Source organism: Panulirus ornatus, chromosome 3 (assembly GCF_036320965.1).
Source record: "Panulirus ornatus isolate Po-2019 chromosome 3, ASM3632096v1, whole genome shotgun sequence".
NCBI lineage: Eukaryota > Metazoa > Arthropoda > Malacostraca > Decapoda > Palinuridae > Panulirus > Panulirus ornatus.
The window spans coordinates 22,867,002-22,880,715 of NC_092226.1; the positions used below are offsets into that span (position 1 = coordinate 22,867,002).

General features: G+C 38.7%; 1 protein-coding gene across 4 annotated transcripts in view; it reads left to right on the top strand.

The window, feature by feature from the left end:
- The window catches only part of PAN2 (PAN2-PAN3 deadenylation complex catalytic subunit PAN2), a 381,243-nt gene that overhangs the window by 238,050 nt on the left and 129,479 nt on the right, over positions 1-13,714 (top strand). For all 4 annotated transcript variants that reach the window (XM_071685459.1, XM_071685467.1, XM_071685439.1 and 1 more), the window contains 2 exons: positions 1,289-1,416; positions 6,916-7,100. In XM_071685459.1, coding sequence (XP_071541560.1) covers positions 1,289-1,416; positions 6,916-7,100 — 313 coding nt within the window. The remainder of the gene's footprint in view (positions 1-1,288; positions 1,417-6,915; positions 7,101-13,714) is intronic.

The following is a 13,714-nucleotide window of genomic DNA, read 5'->3' on the forward strand; positions in this document are numbered from 1 at the left end:
TTAGTATAAAATCTCCAAAGCACGTCTAATTCAACCAAAGAATCTTTAACATTCCCTTCAGACATGCATCAGTGAAATGCATATTTTTTACTGTGGATGTATTAAATAATTGGGTGTCAGTGAACATAAACAAATGTATATTCTCAGCGAGTAGGATACAAATCAATTGATATATGCAAGATGAGTGCAAAAATACCTCAGATTATGATTATATACTTCCATCTATATCTCTGATGCCTGTTCCAATTGGAACTCCCTCAAAGGGATGGCCATGGCAACAGTCTCCATGCCTAAAGAGCTCTAGTGCTACTTCTTACCCTTTAGTGCTTCACCCTTAACAGGCCACTGGCAGGAGGCAACTCTAGCAAAGTGTTTGCAGAGGCTCCTACCTAATGTTCTTAGTGACTATCTATCTGATGCTCCTATCTACTGCTACTACTACTCAATGTTTCTACCTAATGCTCCTGCCTAAGTGTCCCTACCTAGTACTTCCATATACTGCTCCTACCATTTTGCCAAAAGGCAGAGCTAGCACATTGTGGTCACCACAGGAAAATCTGGTTACAAAGAATGAGGTGTGTGAGTTAAGTGTTGTCATGTGTTACAGATGACAGGGAGAGATTGTATGTTTGTAGACAGAATGCCAAAAGTCCACATGTTAGTGAGGCAGAAAGAAAAGACAGCTACCTTGGTCAGAGGTGTGCAACTTGACAGCCACTAAAGTGCTGGCTCTTAATGCAGGTGTCACTAACCCTCCCGATACCCAGGCGGGTAGCACTGGTGATATACCTCCCTGGTCATTGGCTGCCTACCAACTACTACCTACTGATTATATTATTATTTACATGAGATATACTTTTATACATTAAGAATGAATACATAAAAATTTTTGTTTTTCTAATTCATTGCCTGTCGAAGCATCGTGTTATAAGCCCATACAACGTAGCCTAATTCTGAAGTGTTGTAAATCCAAATCATTTTAACTCAAGGCATTGTAACTTGAGCCCTCTGGGTATTTGCCACATTAGGATTTGGGCTTTTTATGGGGACTTTTTACCGTAAGGGGAGACGACAGTGAACATTTCTTCACGCATGTTGATTCAGGGACTGTTGATGGGGTTACTCACTGATTATTACTGAGATTTACCCATTATTTCCAGAGTGGTCTTTCTTTTACCTTGCTGACCAACTTATGTAACACAGAAGAGTTTTTCCAAAGTTAAAAAAGAAAAAATATTTTAAAGGTTTTTTGTAGATACTTTGTAATCAAACCATTTATCTTTAACAGATCAGCAACCAGTTCATGTACTAAGTCTTCTGGACCAAACAATGGAGTACTCATGGGTGCCACTTGGTATGAAGGCTAAACTCAATGAGGATGGCACAGTGTCGCTATCAGATATATCAAAATTAGAGGTAGGTGAAACATTTAACAGTAAGCAGTGGCATTTTTTTAATGGCTTTGTATTACAACATGTACAGAGGCTTCCTGACTTATGTTAAGGTTATATTCATGAAAATGGTGCTTGTCATGATTTCCATGAGTAAAAAACCTTGTAATTTCATCCAAAAATTCCATTGCCTGAACTAGTTGCCTCTCCCCTCCCTAGTTACTAGTTCATTTTCTCTGATTGCACTGTGTGGGTGCCTGTCTTCTGTCTGTTTTGGATGTCATACATTGTTCTATACTTGCCCACTACACTTACAATACCCCAAACTGCAGACTGTAACACCACCACTCTGAGCAATAGAAATATAGGGAAGAAATTATTAACTACAAAGAAGGATGAGAAAGAAACGATTAAACTATAAAAGAATAAATTCATTTACCTTAATCCTAGTCTTGCTCAGACTCACCACTCTGACATTATGAAAATTAGCATGAACCTTTAATGTATCGAACCATCCAAGACTGGACACAAATTACCATACTTTCATTTAGTGCCTTCGAAGAAACTTCTAACCTTCATGTAGCTGTACATGACGATGAATCTGATTTTACATCAATAAAGTTTGTCGTTTGTCCATCTCATGGATAGCACCAACTAGTGTCTCAGTTATGACATTTGATTTTAAAGGTGCTGAGCGTTTTACTTGTTCTTTAATGCACTTACTGTCATTCAGGATTATGTTTGCTGTTGAGGCAGCCAGCCTGAGCTCATATGAGATGGAAAAGAGTGTTTGCTCAATTTTGTGCTTCTTTATGATTTTCACGTTCATCTCTTAATCTATCACTTTACACTTGCAAGAAGGTCCTCCACTTTTATCATCACTTGGTCATTTTCCAGCCATTGTGAGTTAAGAAGTAAGGATGATATTTACACTAAAAGACACTGAAAGTTCTGAAACAACGTAGCAGAGATACGTTCAGAACCACTGTAACAACAATACTGTTTTTGTGAGATGCACACCTTGGGAAGACACTACCTGCATAATGCAGCTCTACTCCATATTCCTCCTCATTTGCTTCTGAGCATTTCCATTTGTTACACAAATTTTTCTGTTTCAAGAAAATATTGTGTTAGAGTTATGAGAGAGATTACATCGACAGATTTCCCTTTGCTGAGTCTTTCATAGTTTGGAAAGCCTCTTTATATTCTTATTATGTTTCATTTAAACAGCAAACTTCATAGGAAGTATAGGGAAACATTCAAGGAATCTGTATAATCAAAAATAGAAATAAGATGATTAACCATTATATAGTGGCCATTGTCACTTGAAGTTCTTATCAAGGATGGTAGACATTGTCACATGATGGTTTAACTTTCCCCATCTCTGTTTAATCCAGCTGACTTATGGTACCATTTCTCCAGCTGACTTATGGTACCATTTCTCCAGCTGACTTATTTTGCTATTGGTATCTGAATGAGGTCTCTATTCACCAGGCATGCATCTCCATGATACACCTATAGTCACCATTGTATATACATGTCTATCTGTATATGCATGTCTATCAGCCTCTCAAGTGATGGGTGTAGTATCCCTATGGAAAATGTAGATTCCTGGTTGCCTATGTGATGAGGAGGAACACGCAATATTCATATGTTGGTTAGGAAAGTGAAGAAGAATAACAGGTGAAATGTGAAAAAATAAGTGACTTGTAATGATTTTAGGGAAGTAAGGAGGATGTTTGCCTGCACAGGACCCCTCACCCAAGGCCACCACCCTTGCTTTACTGATTGCTTAACTCAAAATTTCACTTCAAGTTATTCTGGGGTGATTTTGGACCATGGTAACAAATGATAGTAAAGAGTTAGAATATTTCTGTGCACATTTTGATTGTAAGGACTTATACATACATTAATGCATAGTATATCAAAAAGTGTGTGTTATGTAATATTTCTACATATACCCAGTTCAAAATATAAGAGTAAACTTTGATACAAACAAACAGCATGTCTATGTTCTTTTCTCTTATCTAAAGGAAGAATTATCCCAGACATATAGCCCTGAGTAGTATGATGTGTCTAAATATATTCATGTTTTACACCACCAGTGCTTTGCTTGTGCAAGAAATAAGAGTAGATTGTGATACCAGATTCAAGGGAAAGAAAGAAATAAGACCCTTAGGTCATGCCCTCTTATCTCAAGGTATCAGATATGTCAGCCATACCCCCTCCTTACTCACAACTTTATCAGGCCAACTCCAAAGTAGTTGTATAAATAATTATACATTTTCTTTTACTTTTGTATACCAGTCTCACCTAATAAAAGAAAGAAAACTTTTTTTAATTGTAAGCATGATAGGATTGCCAATCCTGCCATAAAGTTTTAATACTTTTGGATGTTTGTTTGTATAGAGTACAGTTGATGAGTATGGACTAATTTTGTATGCTGTGCATTAATAACTTTTCATTTTATTGATTTATAAATACCCTTGGATCTGTTTCTAAGAAAGAGTCCTGGTGTTACCTAGAACCTCTTCCAGAGTCTCCTGCAGTCCAAGGCTGCACTGCTTCCGCTTGTAGGGAAATCTAGACTCCTTCACAGCGAGATGTTCTTTGACAAGTCTGTACTCCCAATGTTACAGAATTGCTAGAGATGACTTTTCACTTGTAGTATAACTTCATAGAGGTGGAGTTTGGTATTGCCCACTATCATCTTTCCCATCTATTAGTGAAGGAACCAGTGGTTCCCTTATCATTTAAGATATGTACAGATGCCACATGTCGTCTGCATATTTAATTATCGTAAGGAACAATCCATAAGCCATATTTACCCATACACCCCATTGGTGGGATGACATCATATACAGCCCAGCTGCCTATCCCAGCTAATCTTCTGTGTAAATAGATGAGACTCTTTTGGGAGTCAGTTGACGATAACAGCCAAAACCCGTTTGGACATTTAAGGAGACCAAGAAGTTATTTTGAATGTAAGATTAGAGGAAGAATTCATTTCCAAGGACAGTAGGAGGAAGAGACAGGGAGGATGATGTGCTAGGGTAATGAGTATATACTAGGTTTTGATTTGAATAGTGATGTCACTTATCTAAAGGAAGAATTATCCCAGACATATAGCCCGAGTAGTATGATGTGTCTAAATATATTCATGTTTTACACCACCAGTGCTTTGCTTGTGCAAGAAATAAGAGTAGATTGTGATACCAGATTCAAGGGAAAGAAAGAAATAAGACCCTTAGGTCATGCCCTCTTATCTCAAGGTATCAGATATGTCAGCCATACCCCCTCCTTACTCACAACTTCATCAGGCCAACTCCAAAGTAGTTGTATAAATAATTGTACATTTTCTTTTACTTTTGTATACCAGTCTCACCTAATAAAAGAAAGAAAACTTTTTTTAATTGTAAGCATGATAAGATTGCTAATCCTGCCATAAAGTTTTAATACTTTTGGATGTTTGTTTGTATAGAGTACAGTTGATGAGTATGGACTAATTTTGTATGCTGTGCATTAATAACTTTTCATTTTATTGATTTATAAATACCCTTGGATCTGTTTCTAAGAAAGAGTCCTGGTGTTACCTAGAACTTCTTCCAGAGTCTCCTGCAGTCCAAGGCTGCACTGCTTCCGCTTGTAGAGAAATCTAGACTCCTTCACAGCGAGATGTTCTTTGACAAGTCTGTACTCCCAATGTTACAGCATTGCTAGAGATGACTTTTCACTTGTAGTATAACTTCATAGAGGTGGAGTTTGGTATTGCCCACTATCATCTTTCCCATCTATTAGTGAAGGAACCAGTGGTTCCCTTATCATTTAAGATATGTACAGATGCCACATGTCGTCTGCATATTTAATTATCGTAAGGAACAATCCATAAGCCATATTTACCCATACACCCCATTGGTGGGATGACATCATATACAGCCCAGCTGCCTATCCCAGCTAATCTTCTGCGTAAATAGATGAGACTCTTTTGGGAGTCAGTTGACGATAACAGCCAAAACCCATTTGGACATTTAAGGAGACCAAGAAGTTATTTTGAATGTAAGATTAGAGGAAGAATTCATTTCCAAGGACAGTAGGAGGAAGAGACAGGGAGGATGATGTGCTAGGGTAATGAGTATATACTAGGTTTTGATTTGAATAGTGATGTCACTTATCTAAAGGAAGAATTATCCCAGACATATAGCCCGAGTAGTATGATGTGTCTAAATGTATTCATGTTTTACACCACCAGTGCTTTGCTTGTGCAAGAAATAAGAGTAGATTGTGATACCAGATTCAAGGGAAAGAAAGAAGTAAGACCCTTAGGCCATGCCCTCTTATCTCAAGGTATCAGATATGTCAGCCATACCCTCTCCTTACTCACAACTTCATATTTACCCATATTTACCCATACACCCCATTGGTGGGATGACATCATATACAGCCCAGCTGCCTATCCCAGCTAATCTTCTGTGTAAATAGATGAGACTATTTTGGGAGTCAGTTGACGATAACAGCCAAAACCCATTTGGGCATTTAAGGAGACCAAGAAGTTATTTTGAATGTAAGATTAGAGGAAGAATTCATTTCCAAGGACAGTAGGAGGAAGAGACAGGGAGGATGATGTGCTAGGGTAATGAGTATATACTAGGTTTTGATTTGAATAGTGATGTCACACAAAGATTTAGGTGCCTAGCTTCACACTGATATTTGAATGTCAGTAATATGCTGGATGCAGATGTGCATGGTAAAATTTTTTAAATGGCTTATAGTACTTTTTGATATTTAGGATTTTGCTATTTGTCACCCATTTCTGAGACTTTTTTTTTTGTACTTTGGCCTTGTGTGAATGGGTGATATGTATTTTTTCTAATAAAAAAGTAATGATTATCTGTAGTTTATGAGTTCATGAGATAGTACTCAGTAGATTTCAAAACTACATTAGAATCATATTTTGGCTTAATACCCCTTTTTTATATTTATGATGTAGAAGTGATAGGAATTCAACATGAATATGAATACTTTTATAATAAACTGTCGTACAGGGGAGATCAGAAGGCTTTTATAATTTTGTAAAAGTATACAATTAATGCTGAAGACTCACCATAATCAGTAGTAATGAAATGTTTATGTAGTAATGATAAATGTACTTATACACATCATTTACTAGATCACTAGTGACTTGTCTTACCTTCTTGTCCCTGGATTTTCATCTATCATTAAGCTGGCCTTGTCCACCATTCAGTACCTAAGGTCATAAAATGTGATGCTGTTTGTACATCTGTGTGGATAGAGTGCAAGTCCTGCAGGACAATTGAGTAGTGACTAGTGACTAGATAAGAGGCAATATATGCAGTTTTCATTTATCTGCTTTTTTAGATTTTGTTTTGAAGTATATGAAATATTCTTTATATTTGATATTGGTTCCAGTACTTAGAAGCAGGTATTTTATATATACATCTGAAAATATTTAGTAACATCTTAAGACTTAAGGTGCCACATGTTGAATCTTGCTTTTCTCCCCGAGCTCGAAGATGCAGTAGACAATGAAACAGGTATTGTCTATGAGCTGGTTGGTGTTGTCTCTCATATAGCAGACCCACGTTTCCCAGACAAGAATAACTTGATAGCTTGTATTAAGGTTGGACCCAGCTATCATGTTCGAGCCAAAGTGTCTTCTGTATCTCACTGGTATCTTTTCAATGATATTAGGTAAGACAGTCATTGTTTTTATGATTCTTTTGATTGTTAGTCCCAAAGCCTTGTCATTTTAGATTTTTTTTTTTTTTTTTTTTTTTTTTTTTTTTTTACTATTCATTCACTCTATGTACTATATTGTTATAATTTCCTTTTATACTGCTGCATATCTTTTTCCAAACACAGATAACTGTAGGTCTCTTGATATTGAACCTTATAAGTGCCCTTCTAACACAGTTGAACTTTTATGTTTTTTCTCTTAAAGCTTTGTTCATTCCCTTTCTCACTTGACTTGCAAACTCTTACATCAGTTATTCTCACATGCATCCCTCTTACCTGCTGATACTATCTGCAGTGTATTATTTTTTTTTTTCCATCAGTAACACTCTTTAAAAGATTTTATCTCTATGTCCTCTTTCCTTTGTAAGATCCCATATCCTTCATACAAGAAATCCACCTCAGTGGCTGATTCTATCATTCTTTGGTTACTACTTGTGCTTCAACTGTGTATTTCAGAAGGCTGCACCATTCTATGGTTCTCAGTCTTCTTTCAGCACATGTATACCTTTTCCATCATTTCATTATTTCTTATAAATGTAATATCTACATATAATTACTTCATTGGGAAGATAGCAGGCTCCTGAACAAGATATCAGATCATTTAGAGCCTAAGGTAATGAAATGATAACTAGTAGCAACTTCCTATCTTTTTTGCCATCTTAGTTTACAGTGCCTAAATGTTATAACAAAATGTCATGTATTTTGAACCCATACTCCTCCTCATATGTTAACTGACTTATTTTCCTGACTCAGGAAAAATTTTTCCTCTTCAATCTGTCCCAAGAGCATGAGGGACATTCTATAAGATATTACCATTAGGATTTTGTGACTTCCTGTATTTGTGGTGAGGAGGCACTAGCCTTCCTCACCGTTTGTTACCCACTAATTGTGGTTGGCATAAGTCACCCATTTCAGGCTTGCCCATAGCCAACCAGAGACCACTAGAGAGATGAAGTAACTATCACACTCATTTCCAGTCACTAGCAACTTTCAGAATTCTGTAGCATCTTATGCTGTCAAGATGCCTGCTGTTTGCTACAAGACTTGCTTTTTCCATCTCATGGATTAGTATCGTTTTGTCTTCTTTTTTTTTTTATATTTGTTGGTTTAGCTATTAAGAGAATGGTGTTTTGTGGTCAGTGTTTTAGCATGGTTTTAGGATCTATCTATTTAACTATATCTCTGATGCCCATTCCCTTTGGGAACTCCCATCAAGGGGTGGCAACGGTAAAAGAGTCTCCACTTATCCTTGTCCTTATATGCCTCCTTTGCATACATGATTCCATGCATTCTTCTACTATTTCTCTCCTTCCAGTATTCCACCACTCTATTTGCCTATGTCATGGATGGTCTTCCACTCACACCAACCTCTTTTATATTATACTGTCATATGCTCTCCCTGTAAACTCCCAGTCTTGCATTCTTTCCACATGCCCAAACCACCTCAGAGTATTACGTTTCACCCATTCTACTGCTCTACAATTCATTCCCTTTTCATTCCCTGCCATACCACATATCTCATACACCCCTTTATTTCTTTCTCCATTCCTTCTAGTTGCACCACATGCTCTTCTCAAATAGCTCATTTCATGTCCATGTTTCAGCTGCATCAGTCAGGGTTGAGAGGAGTATGCTCTCTTAATCCTCTCTTCACTTCTATACTTACACCCCTCCCCTTCATTATTCTATCAAGTGATCCAATGACTTCTACCCTGTACTGTTCTCTCCTTTATCTCTCCTTCCATACCACCACACTTACCCAAGACTGTTCCGAGATACTTAAATTCTCTCACTTCTTCCAGCCATTCCCCCACCCTCATATCTACAGCACAATCTAGTACACTTTCTTTTTTCACTCTGTATGGTTTTACAAAATCTATACTTTCACTCTGTTTCCTTTCAAACACCATTACTTTACTTTTACTTGCATTTACCTTCAATTGCTTATGCTTACACACATTATAAAGCAACACTTAAAACCTCCTGCAACTCCTCTTCTCTCTCAGCAAACAACATAGTAACATTTGCAGACAGGCTTGCCACTAGCCACCTCATCTGGCTGCTACACTCCATCTCTGCACTCTTTTTTGTTGCTTTTGCTTTCATCTCTCTTATCACTCATTCCATTTATATATTGATAAGCCATGTTGACATCACACAGCCCTGCCTTACACCTACCTGTATCCTAAAAAGTTTTGCCCCACTCTCCATCCACTCTTACACATGCATTTGCTCCTCAGTAGAGGGCTTTCACACCATCCAACAGTTATCCCCTATACCATATATCTGTAGCAGATCCCATAAAGCATTCCACTTGACTCTGTTGTACTTTATCGCCGTTTTTGCATTTGTGAGGTAGCACCAGGAAATAGACGAAGAAAGACCCATCCACTCATATACATTTTTTTCATACATATTCGCCATTTCCCATGTTAGCGAGGTAACATTAAGAACAGAGGACTGACCCTTAGTAGGAATATCCTCACTTGGCCCCCCCCCTCTTTCTTCCTTGTTTTGGAAAAATAAAAATGGGAGGGGAGGATTTCCAGCCCCTCGCTCCCTTCCCTATAAGTTGCCTTCTATGACATGCAGGGAATACGCGGGAAGTGTTCTTTCTTCCCTATCCCCGGGGATGACATACAAACATACATACATATACATTTTTTATTTTTACTTTATCGCTGTCTCCTGCATTAGCAAGATAGGGCAAGGAAACAGATGAAAGGATGGCCCAACCCACCCACATACACATGTACAAATATACATTCTATATATCTCAACGTATACGTATATATATACACACAGACTTATACATATATACACATGTACATAATTCATACTGTCTGCCTTTATTCATTCCCATCGCCACCCCGCCACACATGAAATAACAACCCCCTCACCCCTCATGTGCACGAGGTAGCGCTAGGAAAAGACAACAAAGGCCACATTTGTACACACTCAGTCTCTAGCTGTCATGTATAATGCACCGAAACCACAACTCCCTTTCCACATCCAGGCCCCACAGAACTTTCCATGGTTTACCCCAGATGCTTCACATACCCTGGTTCAATCCATTGACAGCACGTCGACCTCGGTATACCACATCATTCCAATTCACTCTATTCCTTGCACGCCTTTCACCCTCCTGCATGTTCAGGTCCCGATCACTCAAAATCTTTTTCACTCATTCTTTTCACCTCCAATTTGGTCTCCCACTTCTTGTTCCCTCCACCTCTGACACATATATCCTCTTTATCAATCTTTCCTCACCCATTCTCTCCATGTGACCAAACCATTTCAAAACACCCTCTTCTGCTGTCTCAACCACACTCTTTTTATTACCACACATCTCTCTTACCCTATTATTACTTACTCGATCAAACCACCTCACACCACATATTGCCCTCAAACATCTGCCACACATCTCTCTTACCCTATTATTACTTACTCGATCAAACCACCTCACACCACATATTGCCCTCAAACATCTCATTTCCAGCACATCCACCCTTCTCTGCACAGCTCTATCTATAGCCCTCGCCTCACAACCATATAACATTGTTGGAACCACTATTCCTTCAAACATACCCATTTTTGCTTTCCGAGATAATGTTCTCGACTTCCACACATTCTTCAACACTCCCAGAACTTTCGCCAACTCCCCCACCCTATGATTCACTTCCACTTCCATCGTTCCATCTGCTGCCAAATCCACTCCCAGATATCTAAAACACTTCACTTCCTCCAGGTTTTCTCCATTCAAACTTACCTCCCAATTGACTTGTCCCTCATCCCTGCTGTACTGAATAACCTTACTCTTATTCACATTTACTCTCAGCTTTCTTCTTTCACACACTTTACCAAACTCAGTCACCAGCTTCTGTAGTTTCTCACAGGAATCAGCCACCAGTGCTGTATCATCAGCGAACAACAACTGACTCACTTCCCAAGCTCTCTCATCCACAACAGACTGTATACTTCCCCCCTTTCCAAAACTCTTGCATTCACCTCCCTAACAACCCTATCCATAAACAAATTAAACAACCATGAAGACATCACACACCCCTGCCACAAACCAACATTCACTGAGGACCAATCACTTTCCTCTTTTCCTACATGTACACATGCCTTACATCCTCGATAAAAACTTTTCACTGCTTCTAACAACTTGCCTCCCACACCATATATTCTTAATACCTTCCACAGAGCATCTCTATCAACTCTATCATATGCCTTCTCCAGATCCATAAATGCTACTTACAAATCCATTTACTTTTCTAAGTATTTCTCACATTCTTCAAAGCAAACACCTGATCTACACATCCTCTACCCTTCTGAAACCACTCTGCTCTTCCCCAGTCTGATGCTCTGTACATACCTTCACCCTCTCAATCAATACCCTCCCATATAATTTCCCAGGAATACTCAACAAACTTATACCTCTGTAATTTGAGCTTTCACTTTTATCCCCTTTGCCTTTGTACAATGGCACTATGCAAGCATTCCGCCAATTCTCCGGTACCTCACCATGAATCATATATACATTATTTAAATAACCTTACCAACCAGTCAACAATAGAGTCACCCCCTTTTTTAATAAATTCCACTGCAATACCATCCAAACCTGCTGCCTTGCCAGCTTTCATCTTCCGCAAAGCTTTTACTACCTCCTCTCTGTTTACCAAATCATTCTCCCTAACCCTCTCACTCTGCACACCACCTCGACCATAACACCCTATATCTACCAGTCTATCATCAAACACATTCAACAAATCTTCAAAATACTCACTCCATCTCCTTCTCACATCACCACTGCTTGTTATCACCTCCCCATTAGCCCCCTTCACTGAAGTTCCCATTTGTTCTCTTGTCTTACACACTTTATTTACCTCCTTCCAAAACATCTTTTTATTCTCCCTAAAATTTAATGATACTCTCTCACCCCAACTCTCATTTGCCCTCTTTTTCACCTCTTGCACTTTTCTCTTGACCTCCTGCCTCTTTCTTTTATACAGCCCCCACTCATTTGCATTATTTCCCTGCAAAAATCATCCAAATGCCTCTCACTTCTCTTTCACTAATAATCTTACCTCTTCATCCCACCACTCACTACCCTTTCTAATCTGCCCACCTCCCACACTTCTCTAGCCACAAGCATCTTTTGCGGAAGCCATCACTGCTTCCCTAAATACATCCCATTCCTCCCCCACTCCCCTTACGTTATTTGTTCTCACCTTTTTCCATTTTGTACTCAGTCTCTCCTGGTTTTTCGTCACACAAGTCTCCTTCCCAAGCTCACGTACTCTCACCACTCTCTTTACCCCAACATTTTCTCTTCTGAAAACCTGTACAAATCTTTACCTTTACCTCCACAAGATAATGATCAAATATCCCTCCAGTTGCACCTTTCAGCACATTAACATCCAAAAGTCTCTCTTTTGTGTGCCTATCAGTTAACACATAATCCAATAACGCACTCTGGCCATCTCTCCTACTTACATACGTGTACTTATGTATATCTCTTTTTAAACCAGGTATTCCCAATCACCAGTCCTTTTTCAGCACATAAATCTAGAAGCTCTTCACCATTTCCATTTTTAACACTGAACACCCCATATACATATATATATATATATATATATATATATATATATATATATATATATATATATATATATATGGTATTGCAGTGGAATTTATTAAAAAAAGGGGGTGACTGTATTGTTGACTGGTTGGTAAGGTTATTTAATGTATGTATGACTCATGGTGAGGTGCCTGAGGATTGGCGGAATGCGTGCATAGTGCCATTGTACAAAGGCAAAGGGGATAAGAGTGAGTGCTCAAATTACAGAGGTATAAGTTTGTTGAGTATTCCTGGTAAATTATATGGGAGGGTATTGATTGAGAGGGTGAAGGCATGTACAGAGCATCAGATTGGGGAAGAGCAGTGTGGTTTCAGAAGTGGTAGAGGATGCGTGGATCAGGTGTTTGCTTTGAAGAATGTATGTGAGAAATACTTAGAAAAGCAAATGGATTTGTATGTAGCATTTATGGATCTGGAGAAGGCATATGATAGAGTTGATAGAGATGCTCTGTGGAAGGTATTAAGAATATATGGTGTGGGAGGAAAGTTGTTAGAAGCAGTGAAAAGTTTTTATCGAGGATGTAAGGCATGTGTACGTGTAGGAAGAGAGGAAAGTGATTGGTTCTCAGTGAATGTAGGTTTGCGGCAGGGGTGTGTGATGTCTCCATGGTTGTTTAATTTGTTTATGGATGGGGTTTTTAGGGAGGTAAATGCAAGAGTTTTGGAAAGAGGGGCAAGTATGAAGTCTGTTGGGGATGAGAGAGCTTGGGAAGTGAGTCAGTTGTTGTTCGCTGATGATACAGCGCTGGTGGCTGATTCATGTGAGAAACTGCAGAAGCTGGTGACTGAGTTTGGTAAAGTGTGTGGAAGAAGAAAGTTAAGAGTAAATGTGAATAAGAGCAAGGTTATTAGGTACAGTAGGGTTGAGGGTCAAGTCAATTGGGAGGTGAGTTTGAATGGAGAAAAACTGGAGGAAGTGAAGTGT